Source organism: Hypanus sabinus, chromosome 1 (assembly GCF_030144855.1).
Source record: "Hypanus sabinus isolate sHypSab1 chromosome 1, sHypSab1.hap1, whole genome shotgun sequence".
NCBI classification, from domain to species: domain Eukaryota; kingdom Metazoa; phylum Chordata; class Chondrichthyes; order Myliobatiformes; family Dasyatidae; genus Hypanus; species Hypanus sabinus.
In genome coordinates, this window is record NC_082706.1 from 114,417,135 (window position 1) to 114,431,950 (window position 14,816).

At 41.5% G+C, this 14,816-nt stretch overlaps 1 protein-coding gene across 1 annotated transcript in view; it reads left to right on the forward strand.

Moving 5' to 3' along the window:
- Positions 1–511, forward strand: part of tg (thyroglobulin) — a 350,909-nt gene extending 350,398 nt beyond the window's left edge. The window contains exon 50 of the mRNA XM_059987817.1: positions 304–511. Within this exon, the coding sequence (XP_059843800.1) occupies positions 304–401 (98 nt within the window). The 3' untranslated portion in view covers positions 402–511. The remainder of the gene's footprint in view (positions 1–303) is intronic.
- The last annotated feature ends 14,305 nt before the right edge of the window (positions 512–14,816 follow it).

The following is a 14,816-nucleotide window of genomic DNA, read 5'->3' on the forward strand; positions in this document are numbered from 1 at the left end:
TTTCACTATGAATAATTGATGCTTGTAAAAGGAGGAAAGAAAAGTTTGGATTTAGTTAAGGGGTATCATTGTGGGGCACTGTCTGACTGTAATGAATAATTGTAATTCTGGCAGCTGTGTGCACACGTGTCATACCACTTACAATGATTTTCACATGTTCAGTTTTAATATTAACCAGCGTTTTCTATCACTGTTGTCAGTTAGAATTTCTAATCTGACCTGATCTAAACTTCATACAAACTTAGACTATTATCCATGTTATGCATCTGTGCCTGAGACTTTCATCCACATTTTGTATTTCAGGTGATGTCTCCGCGGATAAAACAAGCATAGTTCAACATGAGCCTGTATTCCAACTGCTAGTTACACAAAGACAACCAGCGCAAGGAGAATCTTATTAATAACATGTAATGTTTGAAGTCTTCAATGACAAACCCATTCTTTCTGATTAACCTTGGAAGAAAATTAATATAACTTGATAGAATAGAAAGTAATGAAATAAAATAATCAAGGAAAAATGTTATTCCTGTGTGGTTCCTTTGCCTAACCATCAGCATTATTCTAACATACATTATGTTACCAAAAGAAAAATCCACAACTGGCTAGTATACAAGTCATAATTGCCTTATTTTGTAAAATGTGTATATTTTAAACAAGAGAAAAATCTATAGATGATGGAAATCCAAGCAACACACACAAAATGTTGAAGGGTTTTGTCCAGAAACATTAACTGTACTTTTTTCCATAGATGCTGCCTGACCTGCTGCGTTCCTCTAACACTGTGTGTAGTATTTGTTAATTTTACTGTTCAGCTGATAGCCAAAAACAAGTGAATTTTACAGTTGTAAACAGACAAGAACAGAATTGTTTGAAGTCTGTGAAAAGCAGCTTTCCAATACATGTTGTACTTGTGGATAGGAAGAAATTAAGAGACTTGAAACACAGCAGGTGGAGTGGCATCTTGGAGGAGAGAAACAGGACACTTTGCATATCAAAGTGGCTCTTAGTTAGATTTGCAAATTATTGGTAGTGAAGCACGCTTTAAGTAACTGATAAAACCAGGAGTGAAGATGAGGGTATATGGAATACAGTAAGTCAATTTAGAAAAAATACAATTAGACCTAAAGGAAGTTTTTGGGTCCCCAGCTTACAGGAAGGGTGTAAGTAAGGTTTTGCATCTCTTGTAATTTCATTGTAAATGGCACAAACAGTGGGGGTGGTGTTAGTTAAAAGACTTTGCTTAACTTCCGTGTAGGTAGGACAACATAAATAAAATCAGAAACTAGAGAAAGCACAAGAGGAAAAAACCCCTAAAAATCCATCCATCTCCATCGTGTCTGACACTGAAAATATCTGGTAATGTGGACTCTACAAAAACTTCTCAGAGTAGAGGCAAATTCCATTACCAAAAAGTCACCTGATTCTCATTGAAAGTTAAGGCAGTGAAATGTTGCCCAAGGTAACAGAGTTGGGTAACGCCCCTGCTGCACCTGTGAGCAGAAATTTGTGAGGCAAGGCTAGAAACTGTTTCAGCCACATGGAATGATCCAGGAACAAAAAAGTTGAGTCACAGTGCTTTGACCTCCACAGAAAGAGCAGCTAGGCACAAATATGTGGAGGAATATATTCACATAGAATATTGGTAAATAAATGTATATATTACTGCACCAAGGTAGAGTGAAAAACTGCTCTTGCTTATACAGATCAATCTTACAATGGTGCATTGCAGTAATACAAGGTAAAACAAAAACAGAGTGCAGAATAAAGTGTTACAATTACAGAGAAAGTGTTGTGCAGGTTGACGCCAAGGTGCAAGGGCACAACAAGGTAGATGATGTGGTCAAGAGTCCATCTTTTCATATTAGAGAACGGTTTGGTAGACTTATAACAAGGGGATAGAAATGGCCTGGTGATATGTACTTTCAGGCTCTTATATATTCTGCTTGATGGGAGTGGGCAGAAAAGAGAATGTCCAGAATGGGTGGGGTCTTCGATAGTGCTGGATACTTTACTGAGGCAATGAGAAGTGTACCCAGAATCCATGGAGGAAAGGCTGGTTTCTGTGATGTACTGAGCTGCATCCACAACTCTGAAGTTTCTTGGGATCAAAGGCAGATCCATTGTCATAACAAGTTGTATTGCATCAAGATAGAATGTTTTCTATGGCACATCAATAAAAATATCACATATTTCAGTGATAACCTGAGCAACCATGCATTCTTCATCAGACAGGTCCAGATAAGATGTGACATCTTTGAAGACTCTGAAAGAAGACTCTTTGCTACTGGTCATTTCTTTACCCCTGTCCAAGATACTGCAGAGGCTGGGATCTGGAGCAACTAGGAACATGCTGTTGGAATTAAAGTTCAATTCATTGTCATCTGACTATCCATATATACAACCAAATGAAACAGCATTCCTCTGGACCACAGTATACCCACAATACATACTGTATAATCACACACAGCACATAAAAGCAAAATACTACAACTAATTTAATGAAATATAATTCAAAATGCATGTGAAGTGCAGCACAACTAAACAGTGAACAACTCAATGTCCTAGTGACGAGAGCTCAGTGGAGGCAAAGTATCCATTAGTCTCAGTCATAGAAACATAGAAAACCTGCAGCACATTACAGGCCCTTCAGCCCACAAATTTATGCCAAGCATGTCGCTACCTTAGAAATGACTAGGCTTACCTATAGCCCTCTATTTTACTAAGCTCTAGATACCTGTCTAAAAGCCTCTTAAAAGACCCCAACATATCCGCCTCCACCACGGTTGCCGGCAGCCCATTCCACGCACTCACCACACTGAGTAAAAAACTTAGCCCTAACCTCTCCTCTGTACCTATTCCCCAGCACCTTAAACCTGTGTCCTCTTGTGGCAACCATTTCAGCCCTGGGAAAAAGCCTCTGACTATCCACACCATCAATGCCTCTCATCATCTTGTACACCTCTATCAGGTCACCTCTCATTCTCCTTTGCTCCAAGGAGAAAAGGCCAAGTTCACTCAACCTATTCTCATAAGGCTTGCTCCCCAATCCAGGAAACTTCCTTGTAAATCTCCTCTGCACCCTTTCTATGGCTTCCACATCCTTCCTGTAGTGAGGCAACCAGAACTGAGCACAGTACTCCAAGTGGGGTCTGACCAGGGTCCTAGAAAGCTGCAACATTACCTCTCGGCTCCTAAATTCAATTCCAGGATTGATGAAGGCCAGTACACCATACGCCTTCTTAACCACAGAGTCAACCTGCGCAGCTGCTTTGAGCATCCTATGGACTCGGACCCCAAGATCCCTCTGACCCTCCACACTGCCAAGAGTCTTACCATTAATATTATATTCTTCCATTATACTTGACCTACCAAAATGAATCATTTCACACTTATCTGGGTTGAACTCTATCTACCACTTCTCAGCCCAGTTTTGCATCCTATCAATGTTCCGTCTTAACCTCTGACACCCCTCCACACTATCCACAACACCTCTAACCTTTGTGTCATAAGCAAACTTACTAACTCATCCCTCCACTTCCTCATCCATGTCATTTACAAAAATCACGAAGAGTAAGGGTCCCAGAACAGATCCCCAAGGCACTCCACTGGTGACCGATCGCCATGCAGAATATGACCCGTTTACAACCACTCTTTGCCTTCTGTGGGAAGCCAGTTCTGGATCCACAAAGCAATGTCCCCTTGGATCCCATGCCTCCTTACTTTCTCAATAAGCCTTGCATGGCGTACCTTATCAAATGCCTTGCTGAAATCCATATACTCTACATCTACTCTTCTTTATTCATCTATCTGTTTAGTCACATCCTCAAAAAATTCAGTCAGGCTCATAAGGCACAACCTGCCCTTGACAAAGTCATGCTGACTACTGCTAATCATATTATACCTCTCCAAATGTTCATAAATCCTGCCTCTCAGGATCTTGTCCATCAACTTACCAACCACTGAGGTAAGATTCCCTGGTCTATAACTTCCTGGTCTATCTCTGCTCCATTTCTTGAATAAAGGAAAAAACATTCACAACTTTCCAATCCTCCAGAACCTCTCCCATCCCTATTGATGATGCAAAGATCATCGCCAGAGGCTCAGCAATCTCCTCCCTCGCCTCCCACCGTAGCCTGGGGTACAGTTTGTCCATTCCCAGCGATTTACCCAACTTGATGCTTTCCAAAAGCTCCAGCACATCCCCTTTCGTAATATCTACATGCTCAAGCTGTCCAAGGGAAGAAGCTGTTACTCAGTCCAGCAGTCCTAGTCCTGATGCTCCTGTGCCTCCTTCCTGATGGTAGTGGGTCAGATTGTGAGATGGGTGGGAGAGATCCTTACAATGTTTTGGGCTGTTCATATACGACACTCCCAATAAATGTCACACATGGGGGGGGGGGGAGGGGTAGGGAGAATGCTATGATCCTCTCGATAGTTTTTACTATCCTCTGTAGGCTCTTTCAGTCTGATACCATGCAGCCTCCATACCACACCACACAATGATGCAGCCAGACAGAACAATCTCGATGGTGCCCCTGTAGAAAGTTGCTAGAATGGGGTTAGAGAGCTTTGCATGCCTCAATCTCCTCAGAAAACGTAGATGCTGCTGTGCCTTCTTAACTGGTAAGGAAGTGTTATGAATCCAGGTTAGACTGTCCATTAAGAACACACTAAGGAACTCTGTGCTCTTCACTCTCTCTATTGCAGAACCACTGGTGTGCAATGGAGAGTGTTTGACCTACAACCTCCTGAAGTTCACAATAATCTCTTTTGTCTTCTCCATGTTGAGACTCAGGTTGTTATTTATGGTAACAATGTATAAGCTCTTAAAACTATTTGGAGATAGCACCTCTTGCACTACTACCTCTGGACAGGCATCCAGCTTTCATTAATAGGTACTCGACATAGTCAAGTATACTGCAGGATTTCAGAGTTGCATTATTCCCTGTAGAAAGAGGTGCTTCCTAGCAATTAAACCTAACTCTGCTTCCTTGCAACTTGAAATAGTGTTGGGAAGGCCAAGAAACATTTATTTGAGGCAGCTTGTAACACACACACAATCAAATGCAATCATCTTGGAAAAATTGTCAGCTAAATCATCCATAATTCAATGTTAAGTGAAACAAAATATTCCTTGATGCTGTGACGTGGAAACTAACCTTAGTGATCCTTCTTAGTATCTTTTTCAAGCTTCCATGTGAGCAGATCAAACTGGGCCCATAGATTCAGCTGTGGCCTAACATTTCTTACTGTAACTGAAACCTCCACTGACTTTCTTAATCACAAACACAATCTAGCGTTAGTCTTCTCTTCCTCAGAGCAAGCAATCCCAGACACTAAGTTCTTATAAGTACACATCTTCAGTGTAAACCAACACATAAATCAACCTCCTTTCCATCGACTCCATCCATTGCTTCCAGCTACTTTGCAGCCAGTGTAATCAAGGACCCTTGATCCCAGCTGCTTTCTTTTCTCCCCTTTACCTTTGGGCAAAAGATGCAAAAGCCTGAGATCATGACCTACCAGACTCAATAACAATTTCTAGTCCACTGTTAATTAGACTTTGGAATTGACCTCTTGTATGCTAAAGAATGAACTCATGACCTCCTGGGCTCCCAGTCTAACTCATCGTAGGCCTTGCACTTTATTTTTCTATTTGCATTATACGTTCTGTGTAACTAGAACACTTCTGCATTTCGTTTTCTTCCTTCTACCTCAATGTAATTATGTCTGTCCAAATCTTGACATAAGTGACAATAAACCAATAAGCAAATCTCAAACATGAGGAAATCTGCAGATGCTGGAAATTCAAGCAACATCCACAAAATGCTGGTGGAACACAGCAGGCCAGGCAGCTTCTATAGGGAGAAGCACTGTTGACATTTCGGGCTGAGACCCTTCATCAGGACTAACTGAAAGAACTTACTATCTTTTCTTTCAGTTAGTCCTGACGAAGGTTATGGGCCCGAAGCAAATCTCATGCTCTTTAGAGTTTGATAGCTTCACTTCCTCAGAGTGAACAATCCCACCTCTTCAAATTCTTGCAGCTCAGTTTTGCTGATCTTGGTAACAGTTCAGTTTACTGTTCCTCTCTGTGCATCTGCCACATCTCCAGAACCACATGATGTAGCCACAAGTGCAGAGGGAAAAAAAAAAATTATTTACACATTCTTTTCCTGCCTTCTGTTTTGTTATGTTCTTATGTAGATGTTTGATTTGGAAATTGATAGAATTGAACCTTCAAACTAAAGCTGTAATAATACAGCACTTTATTTATTCACAGTTTTTCTCGTGTCTATTTTCTTTTTCTCTGCCTCCATGACTGGAGATTTTGAATAATATCCAACACCTGGACAAATAACCATTATTTCTATGTCAATGCTGCCAGTAAACCCAAATTTTCTGATGCAGGGTTTATCATAGGCAGGTTGAGGGGAGTTAGGGCATCTACAGGAGCACAGCAACTCCACCTGACTAACTGCCAGAGATAACATGCAGAATGCCGGGCTTGGACTACACAACCTTAAGGAGATATGCACATGATTGTCCAAAAGGCAGTAGATTCAAATTACTGAGTAGATCCCTGGACTGTATGTTTCAGCATCATAAAATGGAAGGTTGGAAGAAGAGCCAGGGAGTGTGTAGATTCCGGGTGCAAACTGAAGAGAGTGGATTTTAGGGCAGGAAATGAGTGTCCATGTAGTAAAATAGATCAGAACTCACTTCTTACCCTCTTTCTTTTAGCAGTCATTATTGATGTGGGGTTGATCAGGGATCCATCATCTGCATCCATCCTACATTCTGATGTGTAGGACATGGGGTTAAGGTGAGAAAGGGGTGATTCAATAGAAGCTTGAGGGGCAACTTTTCACCCTTTTGAGGGTGAACTGCCAGAGGAGATGGTTGAGGCAGGTACATTAATAACACAACCAGTACTTAGACAAGTAGTACATAAATAACGAGAGTTTAGTGGGATATGGGCCAACTGCATATAAAAGGGACTAGCTTAGATAGGCACCTTGGTCAGCATGGACTAGATAGCCTGAAAGGCACTTTCCAATGCTGTATGACTCTACAACTCTGTGACTGTATCCAAAAGATTAATTGACTTAATATAGTTGAAGTAAGCACCAAAGTGTGTGACTAGAAATTCACCTTACCACAGGATGACCTCAGTTTTCATATTTCCTCCATTCTCTCTCCATTTATCTCCTCCTCCCTCTAATTTTTTTTTAAATTAAAATCTTGCCTTTCAAGTTGATTTTTTTTTAATAAAAAAAGATCGCTTTACCCACAACTTTAGCTTTTGGCTATTATTAGCTCAACATACCAAAGACACAAGGAGGACAAAGTGTCTAAGAGGAAATCAACCTTCAACAGGAAGAACAGAAAACCTAGCACTATTCAAAGCCTTTTTATTCTGATGGTTTCAGTATTGGTCATTTGCCGACATTGAGCAGATGTCATCTGTACCATCAGTCTCCGAAGAAGCTGTCTTACATTCACAATGTTAATCTTTAATGACGCACGCTTGCTTCCCAGCAACATATCTGTTGGTCAATTACGTGGGTGTAACTCATACACCCACACACTGGTATTAGTTATATGGTTTGAAGCACCAATAACAGGTTTCAGAATGACATAGTAAGGAAGCCACACAAGCAAAGGCAGTAAGGAAACAAACTTTTTGGAAGCCACGCAGTGGAAAAGTAGCTTGTGCGCGCTTTATTCTAGACACCACTATAGATCAGTCAGGTTATTTAAAATTACTACCTGTTATTTTCTTGGTGATTTGGGAGGATGACGTCAATGCAAAGAAATGCTTCAGTTTTATCTACAACACTGTCATGACAGGTGCAGTATGATGACAACCTGCTTCATTCAGAGAAATTGAGTCGTAGAAGTTTGCAATTTTAGAGAAGGGGTGGTGTCCATCTGTTTATATCAATTGTGCTGAAGTCAAAGGGGTTGAAAGCTTCAGGTTTTTAGGGAGGACAGCACCTATGATATCATAGCTAAGGAAGCTTCCCAGTGCCTCTACTTGCTCAGAAGGCAAAAGAAATTTGGTATGTCCAGGTTGACCTTCACCAATTTTTTACTGATGCAGTATAGATAGCATTATCCAGATGCATTACAACTTGGTACGGCAGCTGCTCTGTACATGACCACAAGAAACTACAGAGTTGTAGACACAGCTCAGCAGACCATGGAAACCAGCCTCCCCTGCATGGACTTTGTCTACCCCAGATTTCTCACTGTAGCCAACATAACCAAAGAGCTTACCAACCACCCACCCTGAGACATTCTCTTTTCACCTCCTCACTCCCTTCAGGCAGGCGATACAAAAGCTTGAACCAGTTTATATCCCACTGTCAAGAGACCATTCAATGCTCCCCGGCACAATAAAATGGACTCTTGGCTTCACAATCTACCCCTTTGTCTTGTACCTTATTGCACTTTTTCTGTAACGACAATACTTTATTCTGCATTCTGCTGTTATTTTCCCTCGTACTTCTTCAATACACTATTCTAATGAAATGGTCTGTATGGGAAGCATCAAAACAAGTGTTACACTGGACCTTGATATGTGACAATAATAAATAATTTAATAAGCCAATTCAATTAGCTTATTCAACGTGAGTAATTTGTTTACATCAGTTTTGTTAATTGTCTTTACATGCTTGAATATCTCAAATAAGACACATCTTCCCTTAACAAAGTTCTCCTTTTCTTAAACTTTTTACATATAAATACAAGTAAGTTCCAACAGATTTGATAAATATCCGATTGAAGCAGAATTCACATTTTTTGTCTTGTATGTTTATGTGGACTGGCCTCATTTATTCTGCATTTAAAATCTGGCAGAGAAACTGGCTTACAAGTCTGCAAGAGTTCAAACCAAGAATGAGGTCACTGCTAGTCCAAATTCCTATACTACAACAGGGCCTCATCTGTCTCAGTTACTCATAGCTAAAGCTGAGAAAAGAATGAGAAATATTCCATTGTGGCTAGTTGGAGACAAGAACAGAAACATAACTAAGCATGCTGATTCAGAATTCCACATCTCAGGGAACATGCAACTTGTATTACCTCCTTCTCAAATTAGACTTGAAGTCTTTAAGAGTTAGTGTTCAAGCAACGATAAATACCTCACAAATCTCAACATTCCTCATCATTAGGACCCATTGTTGGAATCCAACTCTATTAGGAATCTCTCAGTACTGTTTCACCTGTCACAAGACAGCACTTCTCTTAAGATACTTCAATGCTGGATCTGACTAATACTCTAATTTCACAAGTTTGTCCTATTACTGTTTTGCCTTGGTTCTGTTCAACCAGATAGTAAACCGACCAGTTTTGCACTTACATTGTGCTTCACAGGAAAAAAACATCCATGGAAATTGTCACAATTTTGGATTTTTGATTTTATGACCAATCATTTACTCTTATGATAAAACTAAGTTAAATTCAGTTTATATTTGACCCCCCCCCCAAAAAAATCTCCTTGGCCTACTAGGATCAGTGAAGATAAACGATACAAGTGTAAGTTTTGCATGCCCTACCATCTGAGACTGTAGGCCTTGTTGCATACAGGAGGCATTCACGGTCAATCAGAAATTTCAGCTTCAGCAAGGCAATTAATGCTTTACACAAGTTGGCAATTGATCGCTATTACATCATCATAGTCTCTTAAATTATGTCCAAAATGTTAGATTAGCCTCATTCAATTCGTTCCACTGGGAGGACGGTGATGAGCAATCAAGGAAGGCTTTCTGAATATCCAATAAAGACAACAATTTATTTCAAGCCAGGCCACCCAGCAATACCCCAATTTAATCTAGCCTAATCACGGGACAATTTTCAATGACCCGTTAACCTAAACCTTTGGACTGTGCAGTGACAAGAATTTAAAATCAGCCATCCATGTGGTATATTCTGAAATATATTAATGAGGGCAGAGTCTCTAGCAATATTTCAAAAGCACTAAAGAGTCACCAAGGCAGTGAAGGCCACAGGTCAAATGCTGTGAAACAAGATTAATATTTGATGGTGGACAAAAGGGACCATTTCTGTAAGGATGAATTTTAGAGATTTGCTAACCTGCAGGTGCAGCACAGTCACTGGCATAAACCAGTAATGCTTTTTGGGAATGCATTACATTCACAGTAAATTGAAAGGAGAGAAAAATGATGATGACAATGGCTCCCATCTGTCTCGAAGGACAATGGGTGTGCGCTATGGTTCAAGCCTGGGTGGAGATGTTGGGATGCCCATCAAGATTCCCTCTCAGCTTCACCAGTGTAGTCCAAAGGAAAGTGAAACAATATGTTTGGAGCCAGTTTGGCTGCAGGAGCTGCCGTAAGGATGTTCAGTGATGTCCAGCTGCTTTTGGGGCTCCCCTCTGGATTTTCCTGTGGTCTTCAGCTCTCCCGAGGCCACCCACAAGGAAGTGGGGCTAGTTGCCCACAGCTGGGGATCTGGTTCAAGAACACACAGAGCTTGCTGTTGGAGAGGCTTTTTATTGGCAGGGAGAGACTTACACATTCTGCTCTCCTTTTCACAAAACTGCTAGCCAGTATTGGAAGCTGAAAACTAGACTGACAGGCACTATCCACCACACTACACCCATCACAAAAACCATTTGACACAAAGAAAACTGAAGAAGGAAAAACTCCATAAACTAAATGGTGACAATACTTTTATAGCCAGTGGTTGAGGTGAACATAATGAAGGAAAATTGGCATTTGAGGGGATGCCAAGTTGAATGCCAAGTTGTGGTCTATAAACAGCATCCTAGCGTAGGCATCTTTGTTGCCCAGATGTTCCAGGGCTGAGTGAAGAGCCAATGAAATGGCATCTGCAGTGGACTTGATATGCCAGTAGGCTTGTTGGAGCATATCGGAATCAAAATTCAGGCAGGAGTTGATATGCCTCATCAGCAACCTCTCAAATCATTTCATCACTGTGAACGCAAGTGGACAATAGTCATCGAGGCCTGTTTCCACATCCTTCTGAGGTATAATTGAAGCCTGTTTGAAGCAGGTGGGTACCTCAGACTAGGAAAGCAAGAGGTTAACGATCTCAGTGAACACTCCTGCCAGCTAATCAGCACAGATCTTTAGTACTTGGCTAGATGCTTTCTGAGGGTTCACCCCCCATGAAGGAGGCCCTCACAGCGGCCTCAGAGGCTGAAATCACAGGGTGCAGTGGGAGTTAATGATGGTTCCTCCATGTTTTGACAGTCAAGGCGAGCATAGAAAGCATTGCGCTCGGCTGGAAGTGAAGCTCTGTCACCTATGTTGCTTGATTTCACTTCATAAGAGGAATTAGAATTCAAGTCCTGCCACAGCTATTGAGCATCCTTCATTGATGCAAGTTTAGTCCATTTCACCTGTGATCTGGTTTTCCAGAAATCGTACCTGGACTTTTTGTCACTTTCTTCCTCCCAGACCAAGTGGAAAGGACTTGGGTTTAGAAATTCATCTGGGGGTTAACGAGAACACTGAATGGGAAACCTCCTCCTACTTCAGTTTAAGACAGTATTGCAGAGCTGGTGATGAGGTTGAGGTGGGTGCTGAAATCTGCCCTTGGATTATTTTAATAGTTAAAAATAGATAACTGAAAGCTGGATAAGCAATTGCTGTAAACTGTATCCCACAAATAATTTAATTGCAGAAAGATCAATGAATAAAACATTGTTAAAACATGTAGAATAATAACATGAGGAAACAGCTATAGCAGCAATTATTTTAATTACTAAGTGTTAAAATAATTGGAAAGTCAAACCGGTTATACTTGGATGTATTATGAATGGTAGGGCACTAGGGAGTGTAATGAAACAGAGGGACCCATGAGTTTAAATGCATCGTCATTGAAAGCAGAGGCACAGGTAGACAGGGGAGTGAAAAAAAGCATTTGGCACACTGGCCTTCATTAGTCAGGGCACTGAACATAGTAGTTGGGAAATTATGTTGTCATTGTACAAGTTGTTAGTGAGACCACATGGTGTACAGTTTTGGTTATCCTGATACAAGAAATATGTGGTAAACTGAAAAGAGTGCAGAAAATGTTGCCAGTTATAGGGAAAGGCTTGCCAGGCTAATCTTTATTGACAGGAGAATGAGAGTCGACGTTATAGAAATGTTTTAAACTATGGGATGCGTAGATGAGATGGATGGTAGCAGTCTTTTCCCAGGGTAGGGGAGTCCAAAATTAGGGCTCAGAGGGGAAATATTTCTGACGGGCACCATTTTGACAGAGGGTAGAGAGTATACGGAACAAGCTGCCAGTTTGGGACAGGTACATCATGTCACTTATGAGGCACTTGGATAGGTATATGGAGTGATGGGATTTAGAGGGATATGGGCTTATTTCAGGAAATTGGGACTAGCTGAGTGAGCACTGTGGACAGCATGGATTCAATGGGTCGAATGATCTGTATCCATGCAGTTTTGCTCCATGACTCTACTGAAGCAGTCTTAAGCTAAAGAAACCAAAATGCCAAGGTAAGATGGTGACATCTAGTTTTATGGCATAAACTCACCTTTGATCAATCACACTACTTATCTATCATTTTTTCCTGATATTTCCCCCACTCATCTTCAGCCCAAACCCTTGTAACTGACTTCATCCTGGTCCCTGATATCCATCCTCAATGATCTCATTAAAAAAAAAGCTGTACTCGCTGCCACTAATTCCACCTCAGTAATTTTGCCCGACTCCACGTGGTCTCAGATTATCTCCTGCTCAAATGTCACTTCTGCCTGTTTCTGCAACTGGTCTCCTCAGCAACATTGAAACTTCATGAGTTAGAAAACAGTAGCAATCTTCTGTCACCAATTTTTCAGACCTACATTAATTCACAGTTCAGTGATGCTTCAGTTTAAAATTCTCATCTTTGGCTTCAATTCCTTGTATATCTTACCTTCATCCTATCCATCCCAGCAACCCTACTATCTCCAAACTTCAGATGCACCTTTCTGAATCCAGGTACTTCACTGATATTGACTGTGCTTTTGGCTCTGAAGGCCCTAAACTCCTCAAGTCTCCTCGCTTCCTAACTTTTTTTTTCCCAAATTCTTCCTTTAATCCTTCTTCATTATTCAGGTCAAAGTTCAAATGATGATGGCCAGTTCTTCACTTGTGAAGATCAGGAGGGAAGAGTCCTCAGGAGGGACAGCATATTCACCCATTCTCCATTGCTGTAGGACTTTTCTTCTATATAGCGAGGATCATTGTGCACAGACAGATTGCATTCTCAAGGCTGGGGGACGTTCTACAATGATACAGAGAGCTGCTACTACTGTGATAACTATAAATCTGTAGGTTGAAGATCGGAGATTTCCTTCTCCTAGACAGACTCCCTGGCAAGGTTAACAAGTTCCAACTACCTGGGTTTGGAATCAGAGTTGTCCTTCTCCTAAGCTGGCTGCCAGCCAAGATTGTTGAGCCCAGCCTGCCTGCCCAGTTATACCACTGGACCCTTGGTCATGCCATGACTTAGCAAACTCAGTAAGAACAGGGACATCAAATGAAGGCGTTGCTATGGGCACAATAGTGTAGGAGAGGCCATATATGCCAGTGACCTCCTACACGGCAAGCCAAACAATATAATGAGAACATGAGATAATAAAGCCCTTGAAGTGAGATCACTGGTTGAGGGAACATCTCGATGGCTGGACAAGTGAATATAGTTACCCCCTTTGTTCAAGAGCCTGATGGTTGTGGAGTACTAACTGTTCTTGAACCTGGCGGTGCAAGTCCTGAGGCTTTTGTACCTTCTGACTGCAGCAGTGAGAAAAGAGCATGACATAGGGATCTTTAATGAGGAGTGCTGCTTTCTACAATACTGTTCCATGTAGATGTGCTCAGTGATTGGGGGAGGGGTGGGGGCTTTATCCATGATGTCCTGGGCCAAAGCCACTACATTTTGAAGGATTTTCTGTTCAAAGGCATTGGTTTCCACACCAGGCTGTGACGTGGCCAGTCAATATTCTCTCCATTACATATCAATAGAAGTTTGTCAAAGTTTCACATGTCATGCCATATCTCTGCAGACTTTTAAGGAAGCATAGGTACAGCCATGCTTTTTTACAATTGCATTTATGTCCTCTGAAACAGCAACACCCAGGAATTTAAAATTGATAACCCTCTCCATTTTTGATCTTCTGATGAGGACTGGCTCATGGGCCTCTGGTTTTCCTCTCCTGGCCTACAATTAATTCCTTGGTCTTGCTTACATTGAGTGAGATGTTGTCATTTTGAAATTACTCTGCCAAATTCTCAATCTCCCTTCTGTGTGCTGATTCATCACCACCTTTGATACAGTGGTGTCATCAGCAAACTTTTATACAGTGTTGGAGCTGTACTTAGCCCCACAGTCACCGGTATAAAGTGAGTAGAGCAGGGCTAAGCACACATCCCTATGGTGCTCCTGTGCTGATGGAGATCGTGGAGATGTTGTTGCCAATCCAAACTGACTGGAATCTGCAAGTGAGGAAATCCAGGATCCAATTGCACAAGAAGGCATTGAGCCCAAGGGCTTGGAGATTATTGATTAGTTTTGAGGGGATGGTGGTATTAAATGCTGAGGTGTAGTTGATAAAGAGCATCCTGATGTATGCATCTTTGTTGTCCAGATGTTCCAGGATTGAGTAAAGAGCCAATGAGATGGCATCTGCTGAGGTTCTGATAGGCAAGTTGGGGTGGATCCAAGTTGTCAATCAGGCAGGAACTGATAAGTTCCATCACCAACTTCTCAAAACATTTCATCACCATGGATGCAAGAGATTAAAGAACTCAGTGAACACTCCAGC